Below are 18,063 nucleotides of genomic sequence, written 5' to 3'. Positions count from 1 at the left end.
GATATTTGCCCCATGGTGCTCTGCCTGAACCACGCAGATGCTGTTCACCGTCTGTTCCAGGGACTGAGCCCTCCTCCCAGGAAAGCTTTGTAAACCCAGAGATGCATCCACATCTGATCCCCACCCTTTCCCAAGACTCCATATGGAAGTCTCCTCTCCATCACTCATTCACTCTCTTGCCAGTGGCCACCCTGGACCGGGCACTCAAGCCTGGCCCTAGCCCCGGAGGAGGGAAAGGCCCACGAACAGACAGGGACAACATGGGGGTGGGGGCTGTGGTGAGGGAAGCACAGGCTGCGGGTGAGTGCAGAGAGCAGACTCAGAGGCGGCAAAGGTGCCCCAGGTAAAGGGTGGGATGAGAGGGAAGGCAGGGGAGCCAGGAGCCCACGCCGGGTTAAGGAAACAACTGTGCAAAGGTCCTGAGCAGAGAGGGAAAGTGCAGGGAAAAATCCTCACCCACTCAGCGTGGCTGGGGCACCAGGGGAAAGGGGAGTGGACATCATTGTGAAGGATATTGTGACCCAGGCCGAAACTTGTGTTTCGTCCTAAAGGCCACAGGAAATGGGCTTGAAAAACGGAAGTGGCACGATCCGGAAGGCTCCCTCTGGCTGTAGAGTGGAGGTGGAGGGGGGCAGGAGATGGAAGGGAAGACAGGCAGGGATGGGGCCAGGGTGGTGGCCATGGGCACGGGGAGACCGCAGACTGAGGATTGCTCAGACAGTAAAACCAGCAGGAGACAGGAGGGAGGCACGAGCAGGAGGGAGGAGGGGGTGGAGGAGGTGGGCGGTGCTGATTGTGAGGGCACTGGGGCCTCTGGCCTGAACACCCAGCTGGATGGCGGTGTGCTCACCGAGTCACAGGACAATGGCAGAGCGGGTGTGGACTTCCTGGGGAAGATGTCAGCGGATGGTTGGCTGCTGGATCTGAGTCTTTGGGAGAGTCTGAGTGGGAGACGGAGGTTGGGAGACTGGGCCACCGACTCTCATTTTCTCATATCCTGCATCCAGTTTGTTGGCAAATTCTGTCAGCTCTACCTTCAAAACTCCAAACCTTGTCCCTTCTGTCCTCCTCTGTCACTCTCGCCATCTCCCAGACCACTATCACCTCTCATCAGAGTATCCAACCTCGTCACCCTGCTTTCTCTCTGCTTCCCTATGGTCTGTTCTCAGCATAGCCTTTATTACTACCTGACATTATCCTGTCTGTGTACTTTTTCTAGTTCTCCTTGTGACTCCCTCACTGGAATAAAATATGTTCCACGAGGGCTAGATCTTTACAAAAATCTGTTCCCTGCTGTATCCTGGAGCCTAGAACAGCGCAGAGGAGGTGCTCAGTGCTTGCTGAATACAGACATAGGACACAGGGTTGCCAGTGGGGCTGGGGTCTAAGCCGTGAGGAGACACACTGGTACAGGGAGGAAGTGCCAAGTGTGTGGCTCAGAGGCCCAGGGCGAGCCTTGACCCACATTAGAGGTTTGTGTAGGGCTGATAGAGCAGGAGCAAGCAGAGGGACGGGAGGGGAACCACACCAGGAGAACAGATGTCCTAGAAACCAAGGGAAGAAGAATTTCGAGAAGCTTCATTTCTAAGATCCATTATTTCTAAGATTTAGCAGCTATGATTCATCCTTTCTTGGATTCTATGATTTGAAACAGCCTTTCCTTGTGGTGGAAGGAGTTGGTGCTCGGGGAGGCCCCGCCCTCCCCACCACTGCCTCCCCTGCTCAGGGGCTGAGGGCTCTGGATTGGACACACGTGTCAGAGTCAAATGTTCCAGGAGTGGCTCCTGCTCTTGGTTGCTTTTCACGTGGTGAAAATTGATCCTTCTGGTTTTAGGCTTTCCCCCAGTTGCTCTCAACCCCAAGGCAAGTTGTTTTGCAAAGCTGAGCGGTTGGACCTCACTGGAGCCATTTCTTAGTCAGAGAGTGGGACTGCAGAGAGAGGTCACATGCTTCCTGGGACAGGAAACCAGAACCTTGGGGATGTGAGGTCTTGTCACTGTGTGGTCCTTCCAGGCCCCAGTTTCCCCATTGGTTTTCAAGATCCCTTCTCACTCAGTAGTTCTGAAACACAGAGGCCTACAAACCAGGGAGGAAGCTGCAGGGCATGAGCACAAGCTTCCAGAGGTGGGTTCTGGGAGATGGGGTTGGGAGGATGGTGCAGAACCCAACCTTGAAGACCTTGAACCCAGGCTGAGGGGTTGGCTTTAGAAACAGGAAGCTGGTGAGTTTGGGAAGGATGGATTGGAGCAGGGCAGAGTGGACAGGATGTGACTGGAGGCAAGGGGATGCTCTGTTTAGGGTGCAGTCACTTCCGCCCCACCTTTATGAAACACCTGCTCTGGGCGAAGACGTGGTGCTGAGAGCTGGGGAGGGGGCAAATGCAAGTCCTTGCAGCAGGCTGTCCTCCTCCGTTTTAGGACAGACAGACAAGAACTGGAGAGCCACTCTTGGAGATCCTTCCTAGCTCTGATGTTCTGGGAGGCCATGCCGAAAATGAGAACATCAGGAGGGGCCAGGGGTCCCCTCACCCTTGCTCTGGCCCAGAGCAGGTAGCTATCTGGGGTTGATAACTGTCCGAGAACACGGATGGCCAGGGCAAGGAACAGGGAAGTGGGGACAGGTGTGACAGATGAGAAGTCAGAAGGATGGAGGGGCCACCTGAACAGTGAAAGAAGGACACAGCATAACTCAGGGATGGCAAGACATGCTTCCATCTCTCAAAGATGATTCCAGAGGAACACAACAGGCCACATCCCCAGACGACTCACCAAGGCATGAATTCATTTCCCAGGGCTCCAGAAAACTGACATCTTCTCACAGTGCAAACTCACAGAAAAGAACCCAAACAAGAGGATCACTAATCAGAGCTGGGCCCCTTCTTTTTTTTCCAATCTTATTAAAACACCAGAGAGATGAATTACTGACTTGGCTCCGTTTACAGCTCCCAGTGACCCTCTCAGGGATTGGATGAAGTTCTCAGGGGCTGTGCTTGCAAAGGAACAATCCCCACCTTGGGGCATGGGTTGGTGACATGGGGTTAAGGGCAAGTTTAGAACATCGCAGTGGGGACTTAGAAAGAGTAAGTAAGGAGAAGCGCCACAGACTGTGGCCCTGCCCCAAGTGATGTGCAGGAAGGCTGGGGCCCGTGTATACTTGATGGGCGTGACTACTAATGTCTCCCAAGCACATTACGTCAGAATTTATGCCACCAGAAGCCCAGGCCTCATGGGGCAAATGGGAAGACTTCTCATGGGTATTCAAAGCCACAAGAAAATATTGTACATTTTCCTCTTCAGGAATCAAAAAGTATAATTCATTAAAGACTACAGGAAAAGTTCATTGATTACTAGTATGAGCACATGTATTAGTCAAGAGTTGCTGTCGGCTGCTGGTTAAGAGAAACCTGAAGCAGCAGAGGCTTAACTGTGGTAAAGGCTTTCGTTTTCTCCCAATAGTCCAGTGGTAGGCAGCTCATGGTCATCAGGATCCCATGCTCCCCCTATCATATTTATCACTTGGCTTTTATCATCAGTGGGTCCCATGGTCCAAGAAGGTTGCTGAAGCTCTAGGTAGTATGTCCATGTTCCAGCAGGAAGAAGACAGTTGGAGGAAAGGACCAAAGGGTCCTGGCTGAGTAGGCTCCTTTTCAAGAGTTTTCTGGAAGCACCACCCAATGACTCCTACTTCCTCTCACTGGCCACCCCTTTGGCGAGAGAGGCTGGGAGACAAGGTTTGACAGCAAAGCCCTGTTGGTCCCGTAACATGCCAGGGCACCTGCCGGTAAGGAAGGAGAGAATAGAGACTGGGTAGGTAACCCTGCCACAACCCACATTTTAAACTATTCTAATTTTAAAGGAGATTGTAAAGAAATGTACATACGAGGTGTAAGTTCCATTCGGTCTCTTACAACTTTTGAAAGTTCCTAGTTTCAGACTAAAGCAGCCTTCCCTCTAGATTTCATTAGAAAACTACCTTGTAAGTCACTCAAACCTCCTGGGGTTGTGCCCAGGAGAGATTTTCAGACTATTAACCATTGGCACAGCATGGGCATCCTCCCTTTTGGTCATGAGAACCCAGGCCCAGTGGACCGTTGCATTCTGGCAGCTCTGTGTCTGGCAAGCCCCCGGCATTAACCCTGGCTTTGGTGCTTTGGGTCTGCTTGATGTCAAAAGCCCTTGCAGGCAGCTACTATTCTGTTGGCAGAAATCTGCTCATAACTTGGAAAAAAAAAAAAAAAAAGCCTCATTTGAACTTCTGAGATCCCGGCCCCTGACCCCTGCTCCTTCTCTCTCTTGTGACAAAGCTGAAATTAGTGGGAAAAGTCATGACCACTCTTTCCCAGTTTCTGCCTTGGTAGCTCCTTCTAAGGTCTCTTCCTCCTGCCATATGCTTACGTGGAACCTATATTTTAATGACGGTGGGGAAAAAATGATAGCTTCTGCTTTCCAACAGTGGCTGCTGCGATGTGAGGTTAAGGAACAATGCATACTCATGTCCTCGTATAGAATTCCATGTATGTATGAGCAGGGTCTTGAAAAAGAAGAGATTTGCCAAGAACAAGAGTGGGTGGTAAGGTCAGTCCACATGGCCGATTTAAGGAGATGCAAACATGTGAACAAAAATCTTTGTTAGCATCCCCCACTTGGCAAAGATTCCTAGAGGTGTGTTGTCAAGACAAAGGTGTAATAGTTTGCAGACCCTCAGGTGGAATTGCAAGTTGCTTTACAGAAAGGTTGCTGCCAGAAACATGTGGGGGTGTCTGGGTCACCAAACCTCCTCAGCACAGAGTATTGTCATTCAAAATTCCTTTGCCAGCTTGATAGGCGAAAAGGAAGTCTAATTTATTGATGAAGTCGAGCATTTTTAAAAAGCTTTTTTGGGCTACTCGTGTTCCTTCTCTTGCAAAGTGAATTGCCTGGTCATGACTTTCGATCGTTTTTCTGTTGAGGTATTAACATGTTTGCGGTCAAATTATTTATGCAGCAAATATTTGCTGAGGGCCTGTTATGCACCAGGCACTCTTCCAGTGGCTGGGGACACAGCAGTGAATTAAACAGAGAGATCTCTGCCTTCCAGGAAGCTGATGTTCTAGAGAGAAGAGACAGGAACAAGGAGACAAAGACAAGATTGGTAAAAGCTCTCTACAGATTTAGGACGATAACACTTGGTCACATAGTTTCCCTAGTTTGTCATTTGCTTTATAATTCTATTTCTATGTGAATCTGTCTCAGAGAATTCTCAATTTATTTAACCTTTTATTTTGGCATAATTGTAAGTTTACAGAAAACTTACAAACATACCCTTCACCCAGTTTTCCCTGAAGTCAGCAAAGTACGGAATGATGGCACAGATGTCAAAACTAAGAAATGAAATTAGTACAACACTATTAACTAAATTGTAGACCGTGTTTGGATTTCACCGATTTTCCACGAATGTCTTTTTTTTCTGCCCCAGAATCCCACCCAGGATACCATGTTGCTCTTAGGAAATTCTTAATTTCTTTTCTTTCAAAAAAATTTTTTAATTAATGAATTTATTTTTTGAGAGAGTGCGTGCGTGTTCACGTGCACAAGAGCGGGAGGGGCAGAGGGAGAGGGAGGGAGAGAATCCTAAGCAGGCTCCACAGTCAGCATGGAGCACACACAGGGCAAGGTCTCATGAATGATGAGGTCGTGACCTGAGCCGAAATCAAGAGCCAGATGCTTAACAGACTGAGCCACCCAGATGCCCCTAGAAATTCTTTTGTGTGTGTGTGTGTGTGTGTGTGTGTGTGTGTGTGTGTGTGGTGGATTTCTTTTTTTTTTTTTAATATGAAATTTATTGCCAAATTGGTTTCCATACAACACCCAGTGCTCATCCCAACAGGTGCCCTCCTCAGTGCCCATCCCCCACTTTCCCCTCCCTCCCACTTAATTCTTAATTTCTATGTAGTAAAATCTATTGATGTTTTTATTGCTCATTTTCTTCTTAGAGGGTCCTTCCATATTCTGAGATCTGAAAAATATTAACCTATATTTTCTTCTAGCTTTTTATGTTTTCATTTTTTTAATTTCTTATTTCTTTAACCCATATGGAATTTATTTTGGCGCAAAGTATAAATAGGGATTCTAAGTTGTTGTTTTCTTTTAATAGTTGATTGGCCACACAGTGCTCTATAATAAATCCTTCCTTTCCTCACTGATCTGTGAAGCAACTTTTATCAAAAATGAAGTACTTAGGGGCACCTGGCTGGCTCAGTTGGAAGAGCGTGGGACTCTTAATCTTGGGGTTGTGGGTTCAAGCCCCGTGTTGGGTGTAGAGATTACTTAAAAAAAAATAAATACACTTTATTTTTTTTTTAATGAAGTATTTAGATGGTTCTGTTTCTGGGCTATAGGTTCTGTTCTATTGGTTTTTCTGTTGACAGCTGTGTCAATATTGCACTTTAAGAGAGAGAGAGAGTGTGAACAGGGGAGAGGCAGAGAGAGAAGGAAACAGAATCCGAAGCAGGCTCCACGCTCTGAGCAGTCAGCACAGAACCCGACGCGGGGCTTGAACTCACGGACCGCGAGATCATGACCTGAGCTAGGGTCAGACACTTAACTGACTGAACCACCCAGGCGCCCCAATACTGCACTTTAAAATTATATCTTTACAGAAGGTGTTCATATCTGATAGGACAAGCACCCTCCTCCTTTAGCTTTATGAAAACAATGTTAACAAGAATTATGATCTCATTCATGTGCCAAGTCATGTGTTGTGCAGCACAGATAAGATACGAACAACTGAGTTTTCAAGGAGGCCTAATCTGTGGGAGAGGCAGACCCCTGAGCCGCTGCCACACTGCAGCAGGCTGCAGCACAGGTGATCCACAAGGGAAGGCCCACGGAGTCGGCCAGCAATTAGAGAAGGCTTGGCCTCTGATTAATTGGAGTACGAGTTAGCCAGAGAAGCAGGAAGGACATTCTAGGCAGAAGGAACAGTGTAGATGAAGGGCCGGCTGCTGGAGAAGTGTGCAGTGTTTCTAGGGAACTGGATGCAATTGCCTTTGGAGCTTTGAGTACTAGGAGGGTGGGGAAGAGATGAGACTGGAGAGGGAGGTGGGGCTAGGTCACGGAGAGCCTTGCCTGCCAAGCGGGGTGTTCAGATGACCCCACAGGCCCTCCTGTGCTGGGCTGTGGAATTCTTCAACTGCTGACTCTCTTCCCAGGAACATGTTCCCAGCCAACCTGGTGGAAGCCACTTTCAAACAGGTAAGTGGATGCCAGAGCGATGGAGCAGGGCAGGCAGGACCAGCCTGGGCCAGGCTGGGAAGGGACAGGTTTCCCCAGCAAGTCTCCCTGCCTCCTGGGGGCCGGATGCTGGAGAGGAGGCAGGTGGGGAGACCTGGATCCTCACAGCCTCCCATGGTCACACCCCTGCCCTGGGTTCCAGCTTCTGACGAAGAGAACTTACAAGGGTGGGGGGAAGCCACTGTGCTCTAGGTTTACACCCATGCTCACGCCCACTGTCTCAGTCAGTCCTCACACTAACCCTGCCCTCAGTGTGCCAGCCCCTCTCCCGGATGAGGAAACCGAGGCACAGAAGGATTAAAAGATCTGCCCAAGGTTGTACCACCAGTAAATGATGGCGCTGGTAGGAAAACCCGGGTCTGTCTGGCTTCTAAGCCTGTTTTCTATTTCTTTTTAAAAAGAATCCTTTTCCCCCATAATAAGAATAGTAACGATGTTCAGTGTAAAATGTTAGGAAAATACTAAAAAATACGAAGAAGAAAATAAAATCATCTCTTGTTCCAGCACCAAGCAACAGTGATAGTAGTTGGTACACTTTTAGTCTTATTTCTCTGCATAAATATGCTTTAGAAAAATAAAATTAGGTTAATGGTGCATAGACAGTGTGTGTCTTGCTTTTCCCCACTCCCATTACATCATGAGCATTTTCCCTGGTTATTAAGCATTTCTTTAAAATACAATATTTGCAGTGAGACAAGAGCCCGTGATAAGGCCAGGCTATAGTTTATTACCATGCCCCCTTTTTGTAGGCTTTTAGGTTGTTTTCAAAGTTTTTCCATTTTTAGAAATTATGGTAAATATCCTTGTGCACAAATTTTTGTCTGCCCTTCTAATAACTTCTAATGCTTTTCCCCTTGTAAAATGTTGGCTGATTAGTTGACAATCCAGCAAGCATTTCCTGACCCCCTTGCCTGTGCTAGGCCCTGCAGTGGGGACTGGGGACTGGGGACACAAAGGAGGAGGTTGAGGGTTGGATAGGAGGCTCCAAAATAAGGAGTGGTGAAATCTTGAGCTAATCTCTGTATCTTTCCTAATCTCCTGGGTCTTTATCTACGAAATAAGCCAGATAGTGAAGGGCCCCAAATGGTAGGCCAGGGAGTTTGGGTTTTATTCCAACAGTGACGGGGAAACTATTGAAGGTGTGAGAGAGAAAGAATGAATGTTCCTTTGCTTCATACCTGCCTGGAATGCCCTTTTTTCTTTTGGCAAACTCCTACCCATCCTTCAAGACCCAACTCAAATATCCCCTTCTTTGTGAAGCTGTCTGATCCTCTGAAGCAAAGTAAGTCACTCCCTCCCCAAAGCTCTCAGAGCAGAATTCACGTCTGGTTCATCTTCGTATCGCTGGCATCCAACACAGAAAGTCCAATGTTGGAATGCTGACGGTAGTGGTGGTGGTAATAACAGCAGTAATTGCCACATAAGGCCACCATACGCCAGGCACTGCTGTAAACACTTTACGTGTGTTGCCTCATTTATTCAAACGAGCCAGATAGTATTGTGACCCCCATTTTACAGATGAAGAAACTGAAGCACAGAAACTTCTGGTCCCATATATTTCCTAACTGGTTTCTCCACACCACCCTGTGCCCCAGAAGGCTTACCTTATTGATACTGTGGTGTTGGGAGGCTAGAAATTTCCCTTGTTTGGACTCCCAGTGCCTGAGGAATGAGGATTCCCTGGGGCAGAGGAGGAAAGGTAGACAGCATGGAGGCTCAGGGCTTTGCAGCTGGGACGTCTTCTCCTCCAGAAGGCTTGGGGCAACCTGAGCTTTTCAAATAGAAGGCCCAAGTTTCCATCAGTGGCAGGCAGGGCTGGCTGGCTATTAGGTGGATGGAAAATGATGTTTGGAAGGGATAGATGGGTGAATAGAAAATTATCTGGGTAGAAGAGGAGATGGTTACAGGGGATCCCAGATGGGTGTGATGATGCATAGAAGGAAGGAGAGGGTGGAAGGGACTAATAGAAGCATGGCTGGGTAGGGCGTACTTGGATGACGGAATCCCAGTTTTCTTTTTGGTAAAATCTTGATGATACTCCTGCCTACCTCACAGGATTATCGCCCATCAAATAGTTCTCGACTATATACAAATGTGCCTCCAAGATATTATTATGGTTGTTGATGATATTAATAGCAATATTTGGTCCTGACTCCTTCCTGGTTGGGGTGTCGCCCACTAGTACCGTACCAAGACCACCCCCGTTGTCAAATCCCCCAAGATGGCATCAGAGGAGGCCCCTCCTCGGCAGATCCTCATCTACGGGGTCCAGGAAGAGAACGGCTCTCATGTTCAGAACTTTGCCCTGGACCTGACCCCGCCACCCGAGGTTGTTTACAAGTCAGAGCCTGACACCATCGATGGCATGAACGTGCTGGGCATCGTCATCTTCTCTGCCACCATGGGTATGTGCTTCCTCCCCTCCCCGGCAGTGGCTGGGAGCCAGTCCCTTCGTGCATCTACCCTTCTCTGCAACCTGCATCCACTAATCTAAATAACCTGGAGTCTCCCATCTTCCAGGTGATTCCTTTCTTTCCTACCCAGTAGAGTGGCTCAAGTCCCTATTCCATTACCAAAGGGTGTCTCCAGCCCTCCCCCACGCCAGTCGAAGCTGGCGTTCCTCACTTGGAATTCTCCACTCCTGGGTGCTAGTTTCCTCTCCCTTAAAGAAGACCATGCTTCAGGCTTCCTCCCAGCAGCCTGTTCCATTTTACTGAGGTCTGGGGATACTAGGGCAGGGTGGTGGGTGGGGGGGGAGGTTACAATAAAGAACAGGAAAAACCTGAAAATCTATCACCCATCACTGTCTCATTAAAGTCCTCATTTCTCCCTTCCATTTCCAACCACAGGGGCTCCCCACTGGTCAACTCTGTCCTCAGACAAGTGTGTGTCATTTCTCAGGGCCCACAGTTGGCCTCCTTGACCACACCCTCCCCTTTGCTACTCTTCTTGCCAAGACCTCCAACCATAGGCTATCACCACAAAGTGGTGAGGCCTCACTAGCAAAGGCCTTCCTGTACCTTTTAACAACAAAACAAAACAAAACAAAACAAAACAAAACAAAACAAAACAAAAAAGTATTCTTTTTCTTAAAGAGAGCCCCCAAATAGTATAAGCTTCGGATCCCACAAAACCTATGGCTATGCCTCTGCCAACAGTGCCCTCACCACCATCACCAATACACACACACACACACACACACACACAACCCTTTTCCTTCTTGGAGACAAGCCATCCAGAACAATCTAGCTGGTCAGTCCCCGTCTTGTCCTTCTAGGCTATCAAAGGTCATTGTGAGTCTTATTCTAAAATTGGCATCTACCTCCCTCTTCGCCCTGGCCAAGGTCCTGGCGAGGGCCTCTCCTCCTTCTCTGACTTGTCCACAAGGTTTTCTTCTCACTGTCCTCCTGGTTGCTCATGCAGGAAATCTGGGGGCTGTTTTCTGCCTCTGCCTCTGCCTGGCCCGCATCCAAATCTGTCAGGTCTGCTTCCAAAACTTCTCTCTGAGCCCACATTTCCCTCTGCTCACTGCCAGCATCACAGTTCGGGGCCACCACAGTTCACCTCTCACCTGGTTTCTGTAAGAGCCTCCTGAAGGATCCCTGTCCTGGTGTGTCCTCCTCACGGGCTCACAAAGTCCTGCAGTGGCTCTCCAGTGCACTTGGAAAGGGGTCCCGAACTCTGTACACGGCCTGCAGAGCTCTGTGTGATCTGACCAGCCTGCCTCCCGGCTTCTCTGGTCCTGCTCTCTTCCCCCAGCCATGCTGCCTTTCGGTTCCAGGAAGGTGCCTCTCCAAAGATCTTCCCACTCCCCCAGCCTGGCTGCCCCTGCCCCTTCCTCTCCCCCTGCACCTTCCCCTCCTTGCAGGGGGACTGTGGTCTTCGCAAGCATCACGTCCTCGGGAAAGTCTTCCTAACGCCCCCAGACTGCTCAGGTGCTCTTTGTTACTCCTTAAACGTTTGACCGCATTGCAGTTATCTAACTGTTTCTGTAACTGTTTAGCGTCTACACAGAAGCAGGCGTAAGCTCCATGCACGCAGTGACGGGCCTGGCTTGTTCCCCATTTATCCCCACAGCCCACCACACTGACTGGAGAGAGCAGGCATGCAGGAAAACCTGCTGGAGAGATGGGTAGATGGCTGGGAATGGACTGACCATGGTGGGTAACGGAGCTCTAATCGTCTTGGCCCAAATGTCGGGCATGCAGAGGGGCTAGGGCCTCAGGGACCCGAGCATGTGACAGGACGGTGTTTGGAGGCTCTCACAGCACATCTGGCAATCAGTCCCCAATACTGGATATTCCCACTCCTCCCCAGCCACTGCCTCTCTTAGGGGTGGGAACATATAAACAGGACCTCTGTTGGCAGAGCAAAAGAAACCCTGAGACCCTCTGACTCACTGTTTCCTGGATGTGTGTAACTGTCTATGTGTCAGTGTGTATATGTTCGTGTATGTGTGCCCAAGTCAGCACGTGCCTATGCCTGTGTGTGTCCACTTCCATTTGTACCTGCATCTGTGTGTGCCCACATCTGAGTGTGAGCAGACACACCTGCACAGCTGCTCCGAATGCGGCTTTCTTGGGTCCCCACGACACAACCTCCTTTCCCATCTCGTCCCTGGTGTTGGGACGCAGCTGATACTAAGGCCCCATTGGCCGGGACTGTTGCAGGAGGCCTGCCACCAGACCCTGGGTCCCCAGCACACAGGTGCCCAGCCAGCCTGAGCCCTTACGTGTCTCCTGGTTCGGGCGGGAATAGCCTGGGAGGAGGGACAGAGCTGGCAGGGGACCTGGGTCTCAGCTCAGCCAGGCTTCCACAGGCCCTATGGGCAAGGGCTAGGTTGTATCACCTTCAACTTGGGCCTCTCCCGCCCATACCAGCAGGGCCCCCATGTCGTCCCATCACCATGTGGTAGCTGTTCTGCGGATAGTGTGAGTTCAGGGCTTCCTGGGGCAGGAAAGAGCCTCTCTCTGGAGTCACATGAGCCAGGGTTCAAATCCCTTCCCTGCTTCTCCCTGGCTGAGTCAGGTGATGAGCCCCTCCAAGCACACTGCCGGTAAGCTTTCTAAGGACAGCCACAGAGTGTGTTTTGCTCTCCATTTTTGTGTCACCAGAAGGGACAGCTGTCACTTGTCACCGTTTCAGGAGTGGCCTGATGGCGCCCAACTGCACAGAGCTCACCTGGGGAATAGTACATACACGAACACTCCCCAAGTAAGAGAATGACAGGGGCTCCGGGAAAGCCTTTATTATTCATTCATTTGTTCGTTCATTCATTCAGTGATTATTGTTGAGCACCTACAATGTGCCAGCTAAGGAGATACAGTTCTTTCCCTCATGGAGCTAACCTTCTATTGGAGGAGACAGAAAAAAAAAAAATAATAATAACAGACAACCGGAAAATAACACTTATAAGTTGTAATAAGTGATATAAAGGGATCAGAAAGACATGATACAGAGAAGAATAAATGGAGAGTTTGCCAAGGGGAGAGGGGGACAGGCCTCCAGGCCATGTGGAGAGCTGGGCGGCCAGGGTTTCAGGCACCAGGACCTACATGGGCGAGGGCCCTGAGGCAGTGAAAAGCTTGACATATTCTAGAAACGTAAAGGAGGCCAGTGATGCCAGAGCATAGTGAGAAGGTGAAAAGCAGGGCCAGATGGAGGTGGGAGGTGTTGACAGAGGTCAGATCAATCGGGGCCTGAAGCAGGGGGGATCTTGGTTATGGTGGGAGTGTTCAGGAAGTCATTGCGTGGGGGGTTGGCAGGGAACACTTTTATGGATTAGAGAGGAGGATGAGATGAGAGCCCTGGTCCAGCAGTAGAGGCCCAGGAGAAGGAGAGGAGAGGGTGCAGGGAAGCACTGTGCTTGATCCAAGGCTGCTGGGAATTCAGCCAAGGCCCGAGGCCCACATGTGCGCGCAGGTCTGTCCCTGCTGGGCCGCCAGCGTGTGCTGGCACATGCCACTGTGGTGCGTGCCTGTGCCTCGGCGTGCGGCCTCTGTGACATGCTTGTGTGTCTCTGCCCCTGCAGGCATCATGCTGGGCCGCATGGGGGACAATGGGACCCCTCTAGTCAGCTTCTGCCAGTGCCTCAATGAGTCCGTCATGAAGATTGTGGCGGTGGCTGTGTGGTAAGCCTCACTGGGGGCAGAAGTGTCCTCTTCCACTTTCACCCCACCCCCTTTCAGCCCTGCCCTGGGAAGATGGAGGGATACCACGGCCCCTTCCACTGCTTTCCTGCCCTGGAGGCTCAGCCCTGGCCACATTCTGCCCTGCATCCCCCGGCCCAGCCCTGACCAGGTCTAGTTCCAGCCCCGGGCCTGCCATTTGTGGCCCAATCAGGCCCACTGGAGGACAGTTACAAGCTAAGCGTGGCCTTGCTCTCCTGGCCCAGTTTCCCCATCCCATGGAGTCTCATCAGCTTAGCTTTTGGAGAAGGGAAACACTGGAAGTGAGAACCAGCTGCCACTCCTTGGTTCAGAGCTCAGGCCTTAGGAATCTTCTAGTCCGACCTTGTACAGTTTTCATGGGGAAACGCAGAGGCCCGCCCCGGGCCACGCATGAAGTTTGTGGCGCCGCTGGGCTGAAATGAGGGCCTGCTGAGGGCGGGGGCCCTCCTCAGAGACCTGGACGGGAAGGCAAGGAGGGGGGCCAGAGGTTGTGCGGGTTGGACTGGTTGAGCGTCGTGGTATTAATGAGGCCACATGTACTGGGCACCTTGGTACAGGGTCCCATTCAGTCCTCACAGGATCCCCGGGCGGCCAGGGGGCAGTGATGCCATGCCAGGACTGCCCGGGACCCTCGCCTGCCCGGCACTGAACTGGCTGCCTGCCCCCAGGTACTTCCCCTTTGGCATTGTGTTCCTCATCGCCGGCAAGATCCTGGAGATGGACGACCCCACAGCAGTCAGAAAGAAGCTGGGTTTCTACGCGGTCACCGTGGTGTGTGGGCTGGTGGTCCACGGCCTCTTCATCCTGCCCCTGCTCTACTTCTGCATCACCAAAAAGAACCCCATTGTCTTTATCCGAGGCGTCCTCCAGGCCCTGCTCATTGCCCTGGCCACCTCCTCCAGGTAGCCCTGGGTGACGGGCAGGGTGGAGTGATGCCGGCAGCTGAACTCCGTTCATCCGTCCAGCCATCACGTGTCCATAGCCATAGAACCATGGAAAGTTCAGTATGGCCCATTTCACAAACTTGGGGGTAGCTATGGACAGTGGTAAATGAGACCAATTTTTGAAATGCATTGCTTGGGGCCCCACCGGCCTGAATGGCAGAAAGCCCTTATGGCCTCTTAAGGCCTTCCCCTCCCCAGCTGCCTGCATCCCTAAGGTGCACTCAGTCCACATGGCGGTGGCTTCCACACATCTCGGGGTCGGGACAGCTGATGGGGGATGAATCTGCAACGGCTGTTGCCTTTTGCTGCCATACGGTGCTCCCGTTGGGAGTCAGGCCCTGTGTTGTTTAGGGTCTTGGCCTGTCCACGGCTGCGGGGACATCCTGGCTGGATGCCCTGTCCCAGCCTTGACAGTGTAACTCACCAGTGGGGATTTGAATCATGGTTCCACCGCCCATTGGCTGTGTGGCTGTGGGCAAGTCACTTAACCTCCCTGGGCACCAATTTCCTCATATGCAGTTTGGGGATCAGGGTGGTCTCTGCCTCTAAGGGTTGCATGGGAATTAGTGGAGATAACTCACTAGGGGCACGAAGGCTAGCCTATGAGGTGGCATCTGCTCTCAAGGATCCCGGCCCACAGTTGAGTGCAGAAGCAGAGTTGGAGGCATGCAAACCCACCCGTCTGTCTACCAAGGAGGAGAAAGTGCTCTACATACTCTGTGAAGGAAGGGTGGTTCTCCCCACAGCATATGTCCAAGCTCCACGCGGAGGACTCGCCTGAGCTCAGGCCCATGTCTCTTCAGAGCCTCGTTCTCCCTTCCAGCCCTTACTGCTTTCTCTTCTCTGGGCCTCAGCTTCCCAATCTGTCAAATGGGAGTGAGGGCCCCCACCCTTGGCAGCAGAAGTGCCTCACACAGAACTTAGGAGGAGCAGGGCCCCAGTGAGGAAAAGCCCCCAGAAGCCTCATCCAGGAACCTCCACGCAGGGCAGAGCCAGGAGGTGGAAAGGAAAGGCAAAGTCCCAATGGCTGCCAGCTCCCATACCACAGGCCAAGCCCTGCTGGAGCCAGCAGCCCTTGGCCATCTCCTGCTTGGCAGAAACCACAGCCGCGGGCCCAGCACATCTGGGGAGATCATCGCAGGCTCTGGAAAATGGACGTGGGCTCCCCAGGCAGTGGCCTGTGGGAAAGGAAGGGCACTGTGGCCAAACCAACCTGAGTTTTAGTCTCAGCACGGCCACCAGGAGCTCTAGTAACAGAGACAGTAACAATGACAGTAGTGGCTACCACTGACTGCCTGCAATGTGCCAGATACTGCTCTAAGCGCTTTCTTGTTGAATCACCCTAATAGCTCTGTAATCTAGGTATTGTTTGGGATAAGGAAACTAAGGCACACACAGGTTAAGGAACCCGCCAGAGCCACTTGGCTACTGGAGGCTGGAATCTAAATCCAGCAAGGCCGGCCCCAGAGCCCTACTGTTAGCCACTTTATGCTTGGCACAGTGGTATGACTTTGGGTCAGCCCCTCCTCCCCTCCGGGCTTCAGTTTCTTCATCTGTAAAATGGACTCAAAACCCCTCCCTCACAGGAAGCTGTGAGGGTCAGATAAGAGCGTGTGTAAAGCACAATGCCTGGCGCATAGTAGGTGCTCTGCTGATGTTGGCTCCTTTCCTGACCTGTGCGGCTGGTGGGGGGTCTCCGAGGCCTAGGCTTGGGCGGGTCTGGCTGGGCCACTGATCACACACTTGCCAAGAATGCCATTTGAGACCATTTTCAAAGCTCCTTCAGCCTGTCCTCCCCCGTGATGGGTGGGCTGCCTGGGGTGGGGGCGAGCTTCCCATCCCTGGCACGCAGGCAGCCCAGAGCCCCGGAGTACCCTGGGAGACAGTGGTAGGCACGCGCTGGCCCCTCTGCCCACAGCTCAGCCACACTGCCCATCACCTTCAAGTGCCTGCTGGAAAACAACCACATTGACCGGCGGATTGCCCGCTTTGTGCTGCCCGTGGGCGCCACCATCAACATGGACGGGACGGCGCTCTACGAGGCTGTGGCCGCCATCTTCATTGCCCAGGTCAACAACTATGAGCTGGACTTCGGCCAGATCATCACCATCAGGTACACACCCGACACCCCATACCCAGGGTGGATTGGCCGGGGAAGAGGAGGGCACCGGAAGGACCTTCAGGATTCTTGAGCTCTCAGATCTGATGGGGTCTCTGAAGTGCAGAGGAGGCAAGGGGTTTGTTCCCAGCCACACAGCAAGTTAGTGCTGGGATGTGGCCTGGCTTCTATGACTCAGGGCTCCTTCCCCAGTGTCACCCTGCAGAGGGGGAGCTCCGAGCAGGATGGGAACCAAGGTCCAGAGGAGGGCCTGCAGTCTGGGCATGCAGGGCAGGGAGGGGGCTAAAGGCAGGCAGAGGGTGAGCAGAGACCAGGGGTGGGATGAGGGGACGGGGAGGGGGGGACTGACTGCTAGTGTGGCTGGAGGCGAGGGAAGGGTGCTGGGGTGAGGGTCAGAGGCTGTGGGGAAGGCCTTGTGTGCCAGCCTGAGGGCCCAAGTCTGGCCCCAGGAACCAGGCCCAGAGGGAGGCTGGGCAGAGCCATGCAGGTGGACGACCTGAATTTCTGGTCAGTTTTTTGGAACCTGACAAAGGCAGTGGCCCCAGGCACATGCTCTTCTACAAACTCCTCAGGAGGTTCCACTGGGACCAGAGATGGAGGCCTATGGAGTCACAGGGCCTTGAGCAGGGACGTGCCCCCCACCCTGAGAATTTCCTGATGTGGCATTCCTAACAACCCCTGCCCCGTATGGCTGTCCCCAGAGGCCCTGGCATTCTGGACTCCTTCTTGGAGCCAGGGCTCCAACAGCGAGGCCTGCCCCTCCTGCTCCTCCTCTTCCTCTCCCTGCCCCTCCTGCAGCATCACAGCCACAGCGGCCAGCATCGGGGCAGCTGGCATCCCCCAGGCTGGGCTCGTCACCATGGTCATCGTACTCACCTCCGTGGGACTTCCCACTGACGACATCACCCTCATCATCGCCGTCGACTGGGCTCTGTGAGTGGGTTTGCCCCCTACCTGCCTCATCCCCCAGGCAGCAGGCATTGAGGGTGGGCCGGGGGAACTGCCATGGTTTGGCACAGTGGGAGTGCCCCGCTCACTGACACCAGCCTTTGCGGGGCCCAGTTTTTAAAAATGAAAACGTGCCTACCCTTGTTCAAAAATATAAAGAATTTCAAGGGGGTGAGAGCAGAGCATCAGACCAAGCCCAGGCCCTTTTGAGCATGGGCACAGTCCACATGTTCCTGAATCCAGCCGTGCATCAACTTGCTTTGGCCTTGCCCGAGCAGGGGCAGTAGGCTTGAGAGGACCGAAAAGGCACTTTGCCACAGGCTCCAACCTGGCTGCCGGCTGCAGGTGCTGCTGGGCTGGGCCCTGCCTGCTGCCAGCTCCTCTTACCAAAAATAGTGCCCACCACTCACTGCCCACCTTGGCTCACCAGGGACCGTTTTCGCACCATGATTAACGTGCTGGGTGACGCGCTGGCGGCAGGGATCATGGCCCACATCTGCCGGAAGGACTTTGCTCAGGACACAGGCATGGAGGTGAGAGCAGTGCCTCCCTCCCAGCCTGGCCGTTGGGAGGGTGGAGCTGGGATGGGGGTGCAGGTCTTCTCACCAGCT

General features: G+C 52.3%; 1 protein-coding gene across 7 annotated transcripts in view; it reads left to right on the top strand.

Annotated features, from left to right (window-relative positions):
- Positions 1–18,063, top strand: part of SLC1A7 (solute carrier family 1 member 7) — a 45,741-nt gene that overhangs the window by 26,026 nt on the left and 1,652 nt on the right. For 5 of the 7 annotated variants that reach the window (XM_045477430.1, XM_045477432.1, XM_045477431.1 and 2 more), the window contains 7 exons: positions 7,190–7,232; positions 9,454–9,676; positions 13,303–13,402; positions 14,110–14,343; positions 16,304–16,498; positions 17,303–17,437; positions 17,883–17,985. In XM_045477430.1, coding sequence (XP_045333386.1) covers positions 7,190–7,232; positions 9,454–9,676; positions 13,303–13,402; positions 14,110–14,343; positions 16,304–16,498; positions 17,303–17,437; positions 17,883–17,985 — 1,033 coding nt within the window. Of the gene's footprint in view, positions 1–7,189; positions 7,233–9,453; positions 9,677–13,302; positions 13,403–14,109; positions 14,344–16,303; positions 16,499–17,076; positions 17,438–17,882; positions 17,986–18,063 lie in introns of those variants that run through there. The other 2 variants (XM_045477435.1, XM_045477436.1) reach the window with 2 other exon arrangements.

Source organism: Leopardus geoffroyi, chromosome C1, assembly GCF_018350155.1.
Source record: "Leopardus geoffroyi isolate Oge1 chromosome C1, O.geoffroyi_Oge1_pat1.0, whole genome shotgun sequence".
NCBI lineage: Eukaryota > Metazoa > Chordata > Mammalia > Carnivora > Felidae > Leopardus > Leopardus geoffroyi.
Note: the sequence above shows the minus strand (reverse complement) of the source record. Positions and strands in the feature narration are given on the sequence as shown.